Genomic DNA, 15,199 nt, shown 5'->3' on the forward strand with positions numbered 1-15,199 from the left:
ATGGCGCAACCAATCCCGACCCAACAGGCTGGGCCCATGGCCACGCACCACGATAAGTGGGAAACGCCCCTCCTGGTGTCCATAAACAACAGGGGTCATTGTAGTTCCTGCAATGTCCAGTGGTTCCCCCATGTAGGTGGCCAACCTGGCCTGTGAGTCGGTTAATGTAAGGGTCTGTATACCCTGCTTGATGCGGTCGAATGTCCTCTGGGCGATCACGGAGACCGCTGCGCCAGTGTCCAACTCCATCTCCAGCGGGTGGCCATTGACCCGTACTGTCACCTTAATGGAGGCCACACGGGGAGCTGCCACACAATGCAGCTGCAGGCAGTCGTCCTCCGTCTCCACGTCCTCAGCAGTAGTCGCCGCAGGTTCATCCACATGGAAGGTACTGCCCCTGGGCTGGTCCCAGTTACGGCCACTGGGCTGGTCCCAGTTTCGGTCGGAACGACGGCGCCTCTGGCGCCCCCAGGACCGGCGTCCGCGACGGGGTCGGCGCCGACAAGTTTGACACGACATGGCTCCTCATCCATTGGTTCTGGAGAAGGCTCCCATCGGGGAGGAATGTCTGACGGCCACTAGCGTCGGTCCGGACGTCGCCTCGCCCAAGGTACTGCAGGAGTGCGGGGGGACGTTTTCCGATGGAAGGGGTTGCTCCCCAAGGCATGCACTTCCATTCCCTGTAGCTCCTGCACTCCTCGTTCTGCGCTCTCTCGGGACAATACTATTTGAATCGCCTGTTGAAAAGTCAATGTTGGCTCAGCTAACAACTTTCTCTGGGTGGCCGCATTGTTAATACCGCAAACCAAACGGTCGCGTAACATTTCTGACAAGGTCTCACCATAGTCACAGTACTCCGCAATCCTGCGTAGCCTGGATAGAAAATCGGCAAGGGATTCTCCAGGGGTCCTCTCAGCGGTATTAAACCGGTAACGCTGGACTATCGTGGATGGGGTTGGGTTAAAATGTTGCCCCACTATATTCACAAGTTCATCAAGCGTTTTGGTGTCCGGCGCAGCTGGGTACGTAAGGCTCCTAATCACCCCAAACGTATGCGGGCTGCAGGCGGTGAGCAATATGACCACCTGGCGCTCGTTTTCGGTGATATTGTTTGCCCGGAAATAGTAACGCATCCATTGTGCGTACTGGTTCCAGCTTTCCAGCGCAGTATCAAAAACATCCAAACGTCCGTACAGAGGCATGGTATAATAGGAAACAACTTCCAACCTGTAGCCAACAAAAATCCAGGAAGGTGGCTTCAGCAGTGTAGACAGCTATTTACTTTAACCCTCGCCGCCAGTTTTGTAAGGGCCACGAAGAATCCAGCACGAGTTTTAAGGATACAAAGTAATAACATTTATTTACAATAACATATATATATATATATATATAACAGCAGCAGCAACTTCCCTTGCTGCACACTACTTCCTGCTGGTTCCTAAACTGGCCAGCTTTATTTATACTTGGAGTTTACTAATGGTTTCTCCGCCCCCTCATTGGGGAAGCTCATTCTCCCACAGGATTGTGGGATTGTCATTAGTCCCCAGCCAATGGTAAGCAGGCAGGTTATAACACCACCCAAGTCCTCATTTCTACCCCATACCCACAATCCAATAACCCCTCCTAAACGTATTGGATACGAAGGGCAATTTAGCATGGCCAAACCACCTAACCTGCACGTCTTTGGACGGTGGGAGGAAACCGAAGCACCAGGAGGAAACCCACACAGGCACGGGGAGAACATGCAGACTCCGCACAGACAGTGACCCAGCGGGGAATCGAACCTGGGACCCTGGCACTGTAAAGCCACAATGCTATCCACTGTGCTACCGTGCTGCCCATTCTCTCTCAGCTTCACGCCATGGCTGGTTGCGATTAGCAACTCGGGAGGAAGGCAGTGTTGAATTGTCAGCAGGTATTGTAATTTACATTGGGGTTGTCTGGTTCAGAGTGCAATATACTAATTTGTCATGTCAATGGTCCACTGTAGTCATTCATTGAAGGAAGGACAGACTTGAGTTCACACTGAGGCCATTGACTTCGAGCTGATTACTCACAAAGATTACACATTACTTTAAGTCACCTTAAGTAGCATTTACAAATTGTATTTGAGGCAATAAAACACAAATATTATGGTGTAGCAGTTTTAGTTAAGTTATCTGTGATTCCAAGTGCTAATGGCATATCAAAGATAATATCTACAGAGTGGTTTGCAGAGAGACTGTTTGTGACATAAGAGAGACTGTTTGTGACATACCAAATTGCATGTGAATTGGTGAAATGGGATATAACGCCATTGTGTCAGCAATCGACTGGAAGTAATTATAAGGAGATCGATAAGGCTAAGGGCTGAAGGACTTAAGGCTTCATAAATTAAGGAACTTTACAGTCTGATTGCCTTGCAAGGTCATGCAATTCTCACAATAACAGGTGAAACGTTTCTTCAATTCAGCATGAGGTCTATGAAAGCAAACGTTATCGGGGCTTGAATTAAAGAAGAAAAAATGGGTGCTTCCCTTTCAGATGGTCAGATAAAATGAGGAATTGCCTGTTCACTTTCTGGCTGGGAAGTGAATGCTTGTGGACACTGAGTGGCGACAGGCTGGAGCATGGTGGCGATGCCTCCCATAGTTAAACAGCCCACTTGATCGGATTCACCCATGAATGCGACCACGTGGAGCAACGCTCTGCGATACGGCCAACACCTGTGAAACTGGACCATCCTCAGGAAAAGACGGACTTGAAGACAGTAAAAATCCAAGCTCTCTGGAGCCACGGTCTAATTTCATCCAGAAGCCAAAACCTCAGAGGAATAGATTCAGGTGCATTGAGTGAAAACTGAGAACATTCACATGGTTAGAATGACCATAGTAAAAGCAAAATCCAATTTTATAGCCATGTGCTTACAAGATAATACATTGTTCTCAACTTGACAACATGGGTATGCTGATATGGGAGAAATACAAGTGTGGATACACCTGCCTTTGCCTAATGCTGATCTTTTTCGTACAAAGGAAAATATGTTTAACTTTTTTTATTTCCTTCAGGGATGACTCCAGAGAGGGTTTGGTGGTCCAAACTGAAGAAGGCATATCAGAGCTCAAACCATAGATGTAAATTCCCTTCTAAAATATGTGACACAGGACGAGAGGGAATGGTGGTGAATTTTGCAGATGATTCCCAAACAGTAGGCAGAGTGAATTCTACAGAAGTCCAAAGGAAACTGTTAAAAGACATTACTCACCTGCAGCACCTGACCTCCCGTTCACACCTGGAGCAGAAGGATCGGTTTCCAGCATCTCTTCAGGGAAGCTAGAATCTTTACTGAGATAGGCTTTGCCACCTCCACCTGCTGCTATCAGCAATGGTATTGGTTCTCCATTCTCCATCTGGAATAGTTCAGGGATACAAGCACAATTTTAAAATACAGTTAAATTTGCTGCCAGAATAAGGCCACTCAGCCAATCGCTTACATGCTGGCCTAAAACAAGCTTCGCAGCATCATTCCACTTTACATCTCTTGGTTTGTAGCCCTGCAAATCACAGTACATCACAGGACTACAGGATTACGGCACAGAAGGAGACCATTTGGCCCATCGGGTCTCACTGGTTCGCCAAAGGAGCATCGTCACTTTGTTCCATTCCCTTGCCTTTACCCCGTTCCCCTGCACATAGTCTCCATTCAAATACTCATGTTAGCGAGCATAGAAATAGGAGGTTAGTCCAGATGTATGCGTGGCTGGAGAGATGGCGCAGGAGGGAGGGCTTTAATTTCTTTGTTGCGGTTGCAACAGCCTTGGTGCATCATTGGCCTGCCCACCCAGGATGCTCCACCCCCGATGGGCTGAGTTCCCGACGGCGCGGACCACATGTGGTCATACAAATTGTGAATCTGGCGTGGTGGCTGCGGCCTGTGTCAAGCGCCGCTACACTCGGCCGGGATTCGTGCCACTGGCCGGGGGGCTTTTGCGAGCGCCGGGGGACTGGTAGGGGTGGCCAGGGGTTGGGCTGTGGGTTTGCGGATGGTGGGTTGGGTCTGCGCACGGCTGGCGCCATGTTGTACAGCGCGACCATTGGAGGTTACCAGCCATGCGCATGCACGACCCGGACTCGGCCATTCTCCCGTTTTCGGCATGGGAGGCGGGAGTTTCACCCGGCCCCGGTGCTAGCCCCTCACCGGTCCCGGAATCGGTGAGGGTTTCACGTCGAATTTCTGGTCGTAACATACCACACATGCTCCACCAGCGCTGGCACTTAGCCACTGAAACAGAGAATCCAGCCCAGGATCTTCAGACGAGACAGGGAAGGAGGTAAAAGAGGCGGGTGAGTCACAATTTTGATCAGGGAATCAATTACAGCAGTAAGGAGGGCCAGCATCTTAGAAGGCTGTTCAACTGAAGTCATATGGGTGGAACCTAAAAACCAAAAAGGAGTGATCACATTGCTGTGAGTGTTCTATCGACCCCCTAATAGTCTGAGAGAAATAGAAGAGCAGATATGCAGGCAGATTTTAGCGAAATGGAAAAGTAATAGGGTACTGATAGTGGGGGTTTCAACCTTCCCCACATTAACTGGGGTCATCATGGCGTGAAAGGTTTAGAGGGAGAGGAATACTTAAAATGTGTCCAGGAGAATTTTGTAAGCCAGTACGTAGAAGGTCTGACAAGAGAGGGGCGGTCCTGGACTTTATTTTAACGAACAAAGCTGGAAAAGTAGTTGAGGAATCAGTGGGGGAGCATTTTGTAGACACCGATCGTAACTCCGTTAGATTCAAGATTGTTATGGAAAAGGACAAGGGTGGACCTGAAATCAAAGTTCTAAACTTGGGGAAGGCCGATTTTAGTAAGATCAGATATGATTTGGCCAGAGTGGACTGGAAGCAGACACATTCAGGTAAATCTGTGACAGAACAGTGGGACGCATTCAAGAAGGAAATAGGGAGTACAGGGCCAACAAATTCTAACAAAGAATAAGGGTGGGAGCAACAAATCCAGTGAACCCTGGATATCGAGAGATAGGCAGCATGGGATAAAGAGAAAAAGGGAGGCTTATGATAGATATCGAGTTATAAACAGCAGAAGCCCTAGAGGAGTATAGAGTGTGCATGAGGGAACTTAAAAAGGAAATTAGGAGAGCCAAAAGGGGACATGAAAGGATGCCGGCAGGTAATAAAGGAAAATCCTCAGTTGTTTTACAAGAACGTTAAGAATAACTAGGGAGAGAGTAGGTACGATTAAGTACCACATGGGTAATTTGTGGAGCCGGTGGATGTAGGTAGGGTTTTAAATGAATACTTTGTGTTGATGTTCACTAGTGAAAGGGAGGACGTCAGTATAGAAAACAGAGAGAAGGAAAAAATTTAACAGAGACAGAAGGGGTTCTCCGGGATTGGATGAAATGTATCCCGGGGTGTTGAGTGAGGCAAGTGAGGAAATAGCAAGGGCGCTGGCAATAATTTTCTGTTCCTCTCTGGCTACAGGAGTGGTGCTGGAGGACTGGAGGATAGCTAATGTGGTGCATTATTCCAGAAGGGAGGAAGGGATAAACCAAGAAGCTACAGGCCAGTCAGTCTAACCTCAGTGGTGGGGAAACCATTGGAATCAATTCTGAGAGGCAGAATTAATCTGCATTTGGAGAGGCAAGGATTAGTCAAGAACAGTCAGCATGGTTTTGTTAAGGGGAGGTCATGTCTGACCAACTTAATTGTATTTTTCGAAGAGGTGACCAGGTGTGTGGATGAGGGAAGTGAATTTGACATAGTCTACTTTGACTTCAGCAAGGTTTATGATAGAGTCCATGGGATGCAAGGACATTTGGCAAATTGAATCCAGAATTGGCAGGAAGCAGAGGATGAGAAGTGTTTTTCTGACTGGAAGCTTGTGTCCAGTGGGGTTCCGCAGGGATCAGTGTTGGGGCCCTTGCTGCTCATGGTTTATGTCAATTATTTAGACTTGAATGTAGGAGGGTTAATCCGGAGGTTTGCGGATGAGATGAAATGGGTGGGATAGTATATAGTGAGGAGGATAGCCTTAGATTACAGGAGGAGATAGACAGGCTAGTCAGATGGGCTCATCAGTGACAAATGGAATTCAATCCGGATAAGTGTGAGGTGATGCACTTGGGCAGGGAAAACAAGGCAAGGGAATATATGGTGAACGAAAGGACCCTGGGAAGCAACAAGAATCAGAGGGACTTTGGTGTGCATGTGCAGGTGGATAAAGTGGTGAAGAAGACATATGGTATATTTGCCTTTATTAGCCAAGGCATAGAGTTTAAGAGAGGGAGATTATGCTGGAATTGAATAAAACATTGGTTAGACCACAGCTAGAGTATTGTGTGTAGTTCTACAATCCACATTATAGGAGGGATGTGATAGCACTGGAAAGGGTGCAGAGAAGATTTACCACGTTATTGCCTGGGCTGGAGAGATTTAATTATGAAGAGAGATTGGATAGACTGGGGTTGTCATCCTTGGAGCAGAGGAGATTGAGGGGGGCATAGAACACAGAAAAATACAGCACAGAACAGGCCCTTCGGCCCAAAATGTTGTGCCGAACCTTTTTCCCAGATTAATCATAGATTATCATAGAATTTACAGTGCAGAAGGAGGCCATTCGGCCCATTGAGTCTGCACCAGCTCTTGGAAAGAGCACCCTACCCAAGGTCAACACCTCCACCCAACACTAAGGGCAATTTTGGACACTAAGGGCAATTTATCATGGCCAATCCTTGGGATATATCCAAGGATTCTATGGGAAGCAAGAGATGAAATTGCAAGCCGTTGGCAATGATCTTTTCGTCCTCACTGTCAACAGGGGTGGTACCAGGGGATTGGAGAGTGATGAATGTCGTGCCCCTGTTCAAAAAAGGGAATAGGGATTACCCTGGGAATTACAGGCCAGTTAGTCTTACTTCGGTGGTAGGCAAAGTCATGGAAAGGGTACTGAAGGATAGGATTTCTGAGCATCTGGAAAGACACTGCTTGATTAGGGATAGTCAGCACGGATTTGTGAGGGGTAGGTCTTGCCTTACAAGTCTTATTGAATTCTTTGAGGACGTGACCAAGCATGTGGATGAAGATAAAGCAGTGGATGTAGTGTACATGGATTTTAGTAAGGTATTTGATAAGGTTCCCCATGGTAGGCTTCTGCAGAAAATAAGGAGGCATGGGGTAGTGGGAAATTTGGCCAGTTGGATAACGGACTGGCTAACCGATAGAAGTCAGAGAGTGGTGGTGGATGGCAAATATTCAGCCTGGATCCCAGTTACCAGTGGCGTACCGCAGGGATCAGTTCTGGGTCCTCTGCTGTTTGTGATTTTCATTAATGACTTGGATGAGGGAGTTGAAGGGTGGGTCAGTAAATTTGCAGACGATACGAAGATTGGTGGAGTTGTGGATAGTGAGGAGGGCTGTTGTCGGCTGCAAAGGGACATAGATAGGATGCAGAGCTGAGCTGAGAAGTGGCAGATGGAGTTTAACCCTGAAAAGTGTGAGGTTGTCCATTTTGGAAGGACAAATATGAATGCGGAATGCAGGGTTAACGGTAGAGTTCTTGGCAATGTGGAGGAGCAGAGAGATCTTGGGGCCTATGTTCATACATCTTTGAAAGTTGCCACTCAAGTGGATAGAGCTGTGAAGAAGGCCTATGGTGTGCTCGCGTTCATTAACAGAGGGATTGAATTTAAGAGCCTTGAGATGATGATGCAGCTGTACAAAACTTTGGTAAGGCCACATTTGGAATATCCTTCAGTACCCTATCCATTACTTTGCCTACCACCGAAGCAAGACTAACTGGCCTATAATTCCCAGGGTTATCCCTATTCCCTTTTTTGAACAGGGGCACGACATTCGCCACTCTCCAATCCCCTGGTACCACCCCTGTTGACAGTGAGGACGAAAAGATCATTGCCAACGGCTCTGCCATTTCATCTCTTGCTTCGGCATGACTGAGATGTATAAAATTATGAGGGGCATAGATAGACAGGAAGAAACTTTTCCCCTTGGTGGCGGGTTCAATAACCAGGGGGCATAGATTTAATGTAAGGGGCAGGAGGTTTAAAAGGTATGTGAGGAAAAACTCTTTCACCCAGAGGGTGGTGGGAATCTGGCACTCACTGTCTGAAAGGGGAGGCAGAGACCCTCATAACATTTGAGAAGTATTTAGAAGTGCACTTGTGATGCCAAGGCATACAAGGCTCATGGGCCAAGTGCTGGAAAATGGGATTAGTATAGTTAGGTGGTTGTTTTTGACTGGCCCAGCCGCCATGAGCCAAAGGGCCTTTTCTCAGAGTCATAGAGGTTTTCAGCACGGAAACAGGCCCTTTGGCCCAACTTGTCCATGCCGCCCAGTTTTTGCCACTGAACTAGTCCCAATTGCCTGCATTTGGCCCACATCCCTCTACACCCATCGTACCCATATAACTGTCCAAATGTTTTTTTTGTGCTGTGGACATCTGTGACTTGATGACTAATGCCTTCCTGAATGCCGTGATTGAACCTGCCCCCACCACATGTTCAAGTATTTTTTAAATGCAGTGAGGGATTCTGCCTTCAAGCAGCGAATTGCAAAACCCACACAACCCTCTGGATGAAATCAATTATTCCCAGCTCCCCTCTAATCTTTCTGCCAATTTCATCAAAACAATTCATAATTTTGAACACTTTGCATGAAATCTCCTCTTTAACATTCTCTGCTTTAAGGGGAGCAATCCCAGTTACTCTAGTCTCCCCGCAAAGATTTTTAAAAAAAATTAAAGTACCCAATTCTTTTATTTTCTAATCAAGGGGCAACTTAGCGTGGCCAATCCACCTACCCTGCACATCTTTGGGTTGTGGGGGTGAGACCCATGCAGACACTGGGAGAATGTGCAAATTGCACACGGACAGTGACCGGGGCTGGGATCGTACGTGGGACTTTGGTGCCGTGAGGCAGCAGTGCTAACCACTGTGCCACTGTGTCGCCCTGTTTCTCCACATACCTAAAGATTCTTATCCCTGGTACCATTCTAGTAAATCTCCTCTCCATCTCCTCTAAGAATCTGACATCCTTCCTAAAATGTGGTGCCCATAATTGAAGACAAACTCCTTCCAAGGCCTAACTGGTGTCTTTAAGGTGTTTGGCGTTACTTCCATGCTTTTGTACCGTGTGGGCCAGGTCTGCTCGAGGCGGGAATGGTGCCAGGAAATCTGAACACTTTTGACAAAAATTTCCCCTCCCTTCCTGATCTTGCGAGATTTTGTATCGCAACCGGCATACATCCCTCTGAGGTCAGAGTTGTTACTATCGGCCCTGTCGGAAGCTTAAAGTTCAAACCCCACTCCCCTAACTATTTTAATCTGATTGAAGAGTTCTTGACCACTGGTGAATGCCTGGTGAGGAGGAAGAAACTTTCTGACAGGTCAGTGTTAAATCTTTGAACAACTTTGAATGTCATTGTTAAATATTATATTGTATTGCAAATGTGTTATAACTGCAATGGGGTGGCACGGTATCACTGTTGCTTCACAACACCAGGGTCCCAGGTTCGATTCCCGGCTTGGATCACTGTCTGTGTGGAGTCTGCACACTCTCCCCGTGTCTGCGTGGGTTTCCTCCGGGTGCTCCGGTTTCCTCCCATAAGTCCCAAAAGACGTGCTTGATAGGTGAATTGGACATTCTGAATTCGCCCTCAGTGTACCCGAACAGGCGCTGGAGTGTGGCGGCTAGGAGATTTTCACAGTAACTTCATTGCAGTGTTAATGTTAGCCTACTTGTGATACTAATAAAGATTAATATTATGGTTCATTACAGGGTTGGATCCTGAAAAGCTAAGTTGACCATTAAATTGACCGGAGAGAAAATGCTGGAAAATCTCAGCAGGTCTGGCAGCTTCTGTAGGGAGAGAAAAGAGCTAACGTTTTGAGTCCAGATGCTAAAGACAGAGAAAGTGGGAAATATTTATACTGTGGAGCGAGAATGAAAGATGAGTCATAGCTACAGAAACCCAGGGAAACAGGGTGCCAATAGCCACAGAAAATGCAAGGGGAAAGAGTGCTAATGGCAGTCCCCAGAGAGAACAAAAGGTGTGAAAGGCCAAACTTCAGAGAAACTAACATCAGAGGGTAAACCGTGACAGATGGAGATGTGGGGGGAGGGGAAGGTGGAAGTAAAGGGGAGAAAGGGTAAGGAAAGGTGGATAAGATGGGAGGTGTAAATATATATAAAGAAAGAAAGAAATGGTAAAAGACAGTTAAAATGGAATGGAATGAAAACAAATGGGCCAAAGTGGGTTAGAGCTAAACATCTGAAGTTGTTGAATTCGATGTTGAGACCGGAAGGCTGTAGCGTGCAAACCGGAAGATGAGATGTTGTTCCTCCAGTTTGCGTTGAACTTCACTGTGACATTGCAGCAGGCCAAGGGCAGACATGTGGGCATGGGAGCAGGGTCATGTGTTAAAATGGCAAGCAGCAGGAAGGTCAGGGTCCTGAATGCACACAGACCGAAGGTGCTCAGCAAAGCGAACACCCAGTCTGCGTTTGGTCTCTCCGATATAGAGGAGACCACATTGGGAGCAGCGAATGCAATAGACCAAATCGGAAGAGGTGCACGCTAAGCCTCAACGTCAAATTCAACAACTTCAGATGATTAGCTCTACTCCACCTCGACCCATTTGCTTTCATCCCATTTCATTTTAACTGTCTTTTACCATTTTTTTCTTTCTTGTTTTTCTTTATATATATTTACCCCCCCATCTTATCCACCTTTCCTTACCCTTTCTCCCCTCTCCCCCTTCCCCTCCCCCCCACATCTACATCTGGCACAGTTTGCCCTCTGATGTTAGTTTCCCTGCTGTTTGACCTTTCACATCTTTTGCCCTCTCTGGGGACTGCCATTAGCACTCTTTCCCCATGGTTTCTGTGACCATTAGCACCCGGTTTCCCTGGGTTTCTGTGGCTATGACTCATCTTTCATTCTTACTCCACAGTATAAATATTTCCCACTTTCTCTGTCTTTAGCTTTGACAAAAGGTCATCTGGACTCAAAATGTTAGATCTTTTCTCTCCCTACAGATGCTGCCAGACCTGCTGAGATTTTCCAGCATTTTCTCTTTGGTTTCAGATTCCAGCATCCACAGTAATTTGCTTTTATTAAATTGACCAGCATTGTTTAAGTGTTAAGGTGCATTGCAGTACTTTTCCCAATGCTATTATGCATTTAAAACTGAGGGGAACATTGTTTGGGGTCTCTTGTATAATAATTTGAAGTGATTTGAATGCTTGGAGTCCTTTTAAATTGAACAATGAATAAGTAGCTTTTACTTAGAGAAAGGAAAAGCAACATCCTATTTTTCAGTTTCAATAGACTCCATTTTCTAGATTTTCCAACATTTGTTTTGACAGCTGGATCCATTATGAATGTTTGGCTAAGTTTTGAAGGTTTATGATGACCTAGCTCAACAGGTGACTGTTCAGCTTTTAGTTGACAGTTTTAAGAGGTTAGTGGTAAGGAAGAAGTGTTTGTTTATTCGTATAACATATTGACCACTAGAGGGAATATTTTTTGGAATGGCTTTTATGAATGAGAATTTATTTCAGTATGAAATGTGTTTGAATGACAGCTCTATTACATTCATAGAATCCCTACAGTGCCGAAGGAGGCCATTCGGCCCATTGGGCCTGCAGCGACCCTCTGAAAGAGCAACCCACCCAAGCCCACTCCTCGTCCCCATCCACGTAACCTCACCTAACCTTTGGACACTCGGGGGCAATTTAGCATGGCCAAACCACCAGACGTTCACTTAGGGTCTGTTTAGCACAGGGCTAAATCACTGGCTTTGAAAGCAGACCAAGGCAGGCCAGCAGCACGGTTCAATTCCCGTACCAGCCTCCCCGAACAGGCGCCGGAGTGTGGCGACTAGGGGCTATTCACAGTAACTTCATTTGAAGCCTACTTGTGACAATAAGCGATTTTCATTTTTTAATTTTCTTTGGACTGTGGGAGGAAACCGGAGCGCCCGGAGGAAACCCATGCGGACACAAGAAGAACGTGCAAACTCCCCACAGTAAGTCACCCAAGGCGGGAATTGAACCCGGATCCCTGGCGCTGTGTGGCAGCAGTGCTAACTGCTGTGCCACCATGCCACGGTTATTTTTTTCAAAGCACCTTGAATCTGCCAATGGTGGATAGTGGGTGAGTGGCTATGGAGGATTCACGGAAGGCATGGAGGGTGCATGGGGAAAGCATGAGAGAGCATGGTGGGGACACAGAGAGTACAAAGAGGCATGGAAATGGGTGGAGGTTTTGGGGGGAGAAACGCAGTGAGGTTTACTAGACATAAGAACAATGCTGGTTACTGTCCCTGAAAACTGAGGTGGGCCTTTTAACTTACCCACCTCCACGTCCACACTCTTCTGGCACTTCATTGCACTCGCAAAGCACAAACCCTCCCTGCCCACGTCTCACAGAGACAGAGATATGGGGGTAACGGGATTCGAAGGTCTCCTGATGTTTTGGAAGTGGCCATAGGGCCCAACGCACATTTTCCTGCCTCTACATGAAAATACAGCACTGTGCCTCTCTGAATAAAGCAAGGATCCCATGTGCTTTCTCAATCGCTCCTTTCGCTTTCAAAATGTATGTATGTCCCTGTAAGGTTTTCGGGCAATTCGGCCCTTTTTGGACTGCCCAAGAATAAAACCCAGAGACTGTAAACTGGACACTTTTCAGCCAAGGGAACGTAACCAAATTTCCCAGCAGGCTTGGTCCGCTGAGCCGAGTAGGGGCATAGGTATTTACAAACCCCCCCCAGGAGCTACAAGGAAGAAGGAGCCAGACAACTAGATGAGATTAAAACACAGACAAAGGGGCATGGTAATGCTGTAAGGGGCCTGCCTGCAAGCAGGACAATGGGATGGTCATAGCCCCATGCAGATGTAAATGACTTGGCCTCCACCAGAGCAGAATCCAATTAACACCCCATCAACATAGCAAGGTGAGAATAGCAACCATCTCCGGAGCAGCTGGAAGACTTTGAAAATCTTCACAAGAGAGCTTAACCTTGTTATCCCAAAAAGCAGACTGTCTGGGCTCAGTATATTGCGCTGGAAAAGCCCCTTGAAGATAAACGGTAGAAAAAAACAAGTTGGAGGCGGACCTGGGGGAGGTACTCCAATCCTGACAGAAGCCACCGGCAGGAACTCACTGGGTGGAGGGGGCGGAGTCGGCGCCAAATTCAAATCGCGGCAGGTCTGCCTGGCTGGAAGGAGCGGACCTGCGAGGAGAACCCGGAAGCGAACAGCTCTGACCGGCTCAAAGGGGGCGGGACCAGCGGGAACTTTAAACTTGGACCGATACAACGCAAAGGGGGAGGAAAACCCGGAAGTCGACAGCTCTGACCGTCTCAAAGGGGGCGGGACCAGCGGGAACTTTAAACCTTATGGATTCAATGCAAAAGGGGCTGGCCGAACACAAGAAAAGGCCAGGTAAAACGGATATAAAAGGGGCTGTGTTTCGATTGAGGGTCTCTTGGCTTGACCTCTCCACCTTTGACTTGACCTCCTGCAGCCTGTGACTGTAAGTACCCTGCAGCAGCTTGCGAAACTCCCTTGACCTTGATAGTGGTTGAGGCTTTGGGGAAGGGGACTTGATTTGTGTTCTGTGTCATTGCTAAAACTGTGTAACAATAAGATTTGACGTTGTGTCCGTTATAGTACTTTCTGAATAGACTTAGTGTGTGTTAGAGTTTAAGATTTTATTATAATTTCTTCTGTTTGATGATTTTGACCTGGGTTTTGCAATAAACCTTGATTTGCTGATAATTGGAGTCGTTTAAATTCTTCAATCTCTCACCAGCGATCTCTGACCAAGTCATTGTTAAGATATTCCTCACCTTAATTCCGGGTTCAAGAATCTAGGGTCATCTTGAGCGATTCACTCAGGACAGGCTGCTGGTTAGGTAATAAACAGCAGTGTCCTATTCTCTCTCTTGGGAAAGCTACTCCAGCGAAGTAGGAACCGGGTGGGTGTTGCACCACCGGCAAGAGAGAGAATCACCTGGGCATTGGTGGGGGTCTGGATATCTGTGTGATATAAGCCTCAGGCTTCCGGTTAGGGATAAACGGCAGGCTTGATTCAGTGCTCTCTTCCGTGGAGGTGTCCCAGTGCGGCATCCCCTGGCCTCTGAAGTTTCAGTGCCAGCTGGAGAGAGACACACACAGATACTCAAACCCCAGATATCGGCCCAGTAGTGGAGTAGCAGAGATGGCACCCTCTACAATGGCGACCGCGGCAGGACCCCCGTGGTTTGGAGTATGTGACTTGGCAGAGGGGGTGAGGGAACGAAGTAAAATGGAGGAGAGAATCTTCTCGTATATGTGGCAAAAGGTCAACCTCACCAAACCTTGGGTCTCAGAACTAATCAATGCGGAGCAACCGGTAATGGCAGCAGCTGCATGGACAGAAAGTAAGGCGCACAAAAGGCACTTGGAGAAGGCAGTTTGGCTGGTCTGCCTGTCCCAGCAGGTAGTCAAAACAGAGCGAAGGGTCGAAGAATTAGAGCAGGAGTTGGGAGAAGTGAGGGCCAGCGCAGGGGACAGCGCTAGCGCAGCGGAACGACTGCGGGAGGAATTGGCAGAAATTAAACAGGACAGCGCTAGCGCAGCGGAACGACTGCGGGAGGAATTGGCAGAAATTAAACGGGGCAACCTACAGGAAAGCGAGTCTAACCGGTGCGAGAAGGACTATCTCCACTGCCAGATAGTGGAGGGTAAAGAAAAGGAACGGAGGCTCCAGGAACTCTATGCTCGGAGTACAGAGCAGTGTAGGAAGCTGGAGGGGAAGTTCCGGGACATCCAGGCAGCGTACCGAGTGGCTCGCGAGGAAGTAGGGGACTGTGCCCATGGGCCGTGCCAGGCACGAATAACGGAGTTGGAGGAGACCTTGTCCAAGGTCAGGGGACAGGTACACCTGGTAGGTCCAGGGGGGTTCCCTAGGGGCAAGGTGTTCCTCGCAGCGGATGATTCCCCAAAGGCCAAGGGGAATAGACCGCCTCCTGAGGCACCGGGATCGTGCCCGGGTCGGCAGGCGGGGAACGGGGAGTCCAGGAAGGGACGGGCCCAAAGGGGAGCAGAGAGGGATCCCCAGGTAACAGCATCTCCTGTGTGGGTAGTTAACCCAGGGGTGGTAGGGCGAGAGGACACAGGAGAAGAAGAGTCAGACA

General features: G+C 47.9%; 1 protein-coding gene across 1 annotated transcript in view; it reads right to left on the minus strand.

The window, feature by feature from the left end:
- Positions 1-15,199, minus strand: part of LOC140426516 (ALK tyrosine kinase receptor-like) — a 1,637,280-nt gene that overhangs the window by 165,943 nt on the left and 1,456,138 nt on the right. The window contains exon 15 of the mRNA XM_072511388.1: positions 3,245-3,389. Coding sequence (XP_072367489.1) covers positions 3,245-3,389 — 145 coding nt within the window. The remainder of the gene's footprint in view (positions 1-3,244; positions 3,390-15,199) is intronic.

This window comes from Scyliorhinus torazame, chromosome 1 (genome assembly GCF_047496885.1).
Source record: "Scyliorhinus torazame isolate Kashiwa2021f chromosome 1, sScyTor2.1, whole genome shotgun sequence".
In the NCBI taxonomy this organism is placed as follows: Eukaryota; Metazoa; Chordata; class Chondrichthyes; order Carcharhiniformes; family Scyliorhinidae; genus Scyliorhinus; species Scyliorhinus torazame.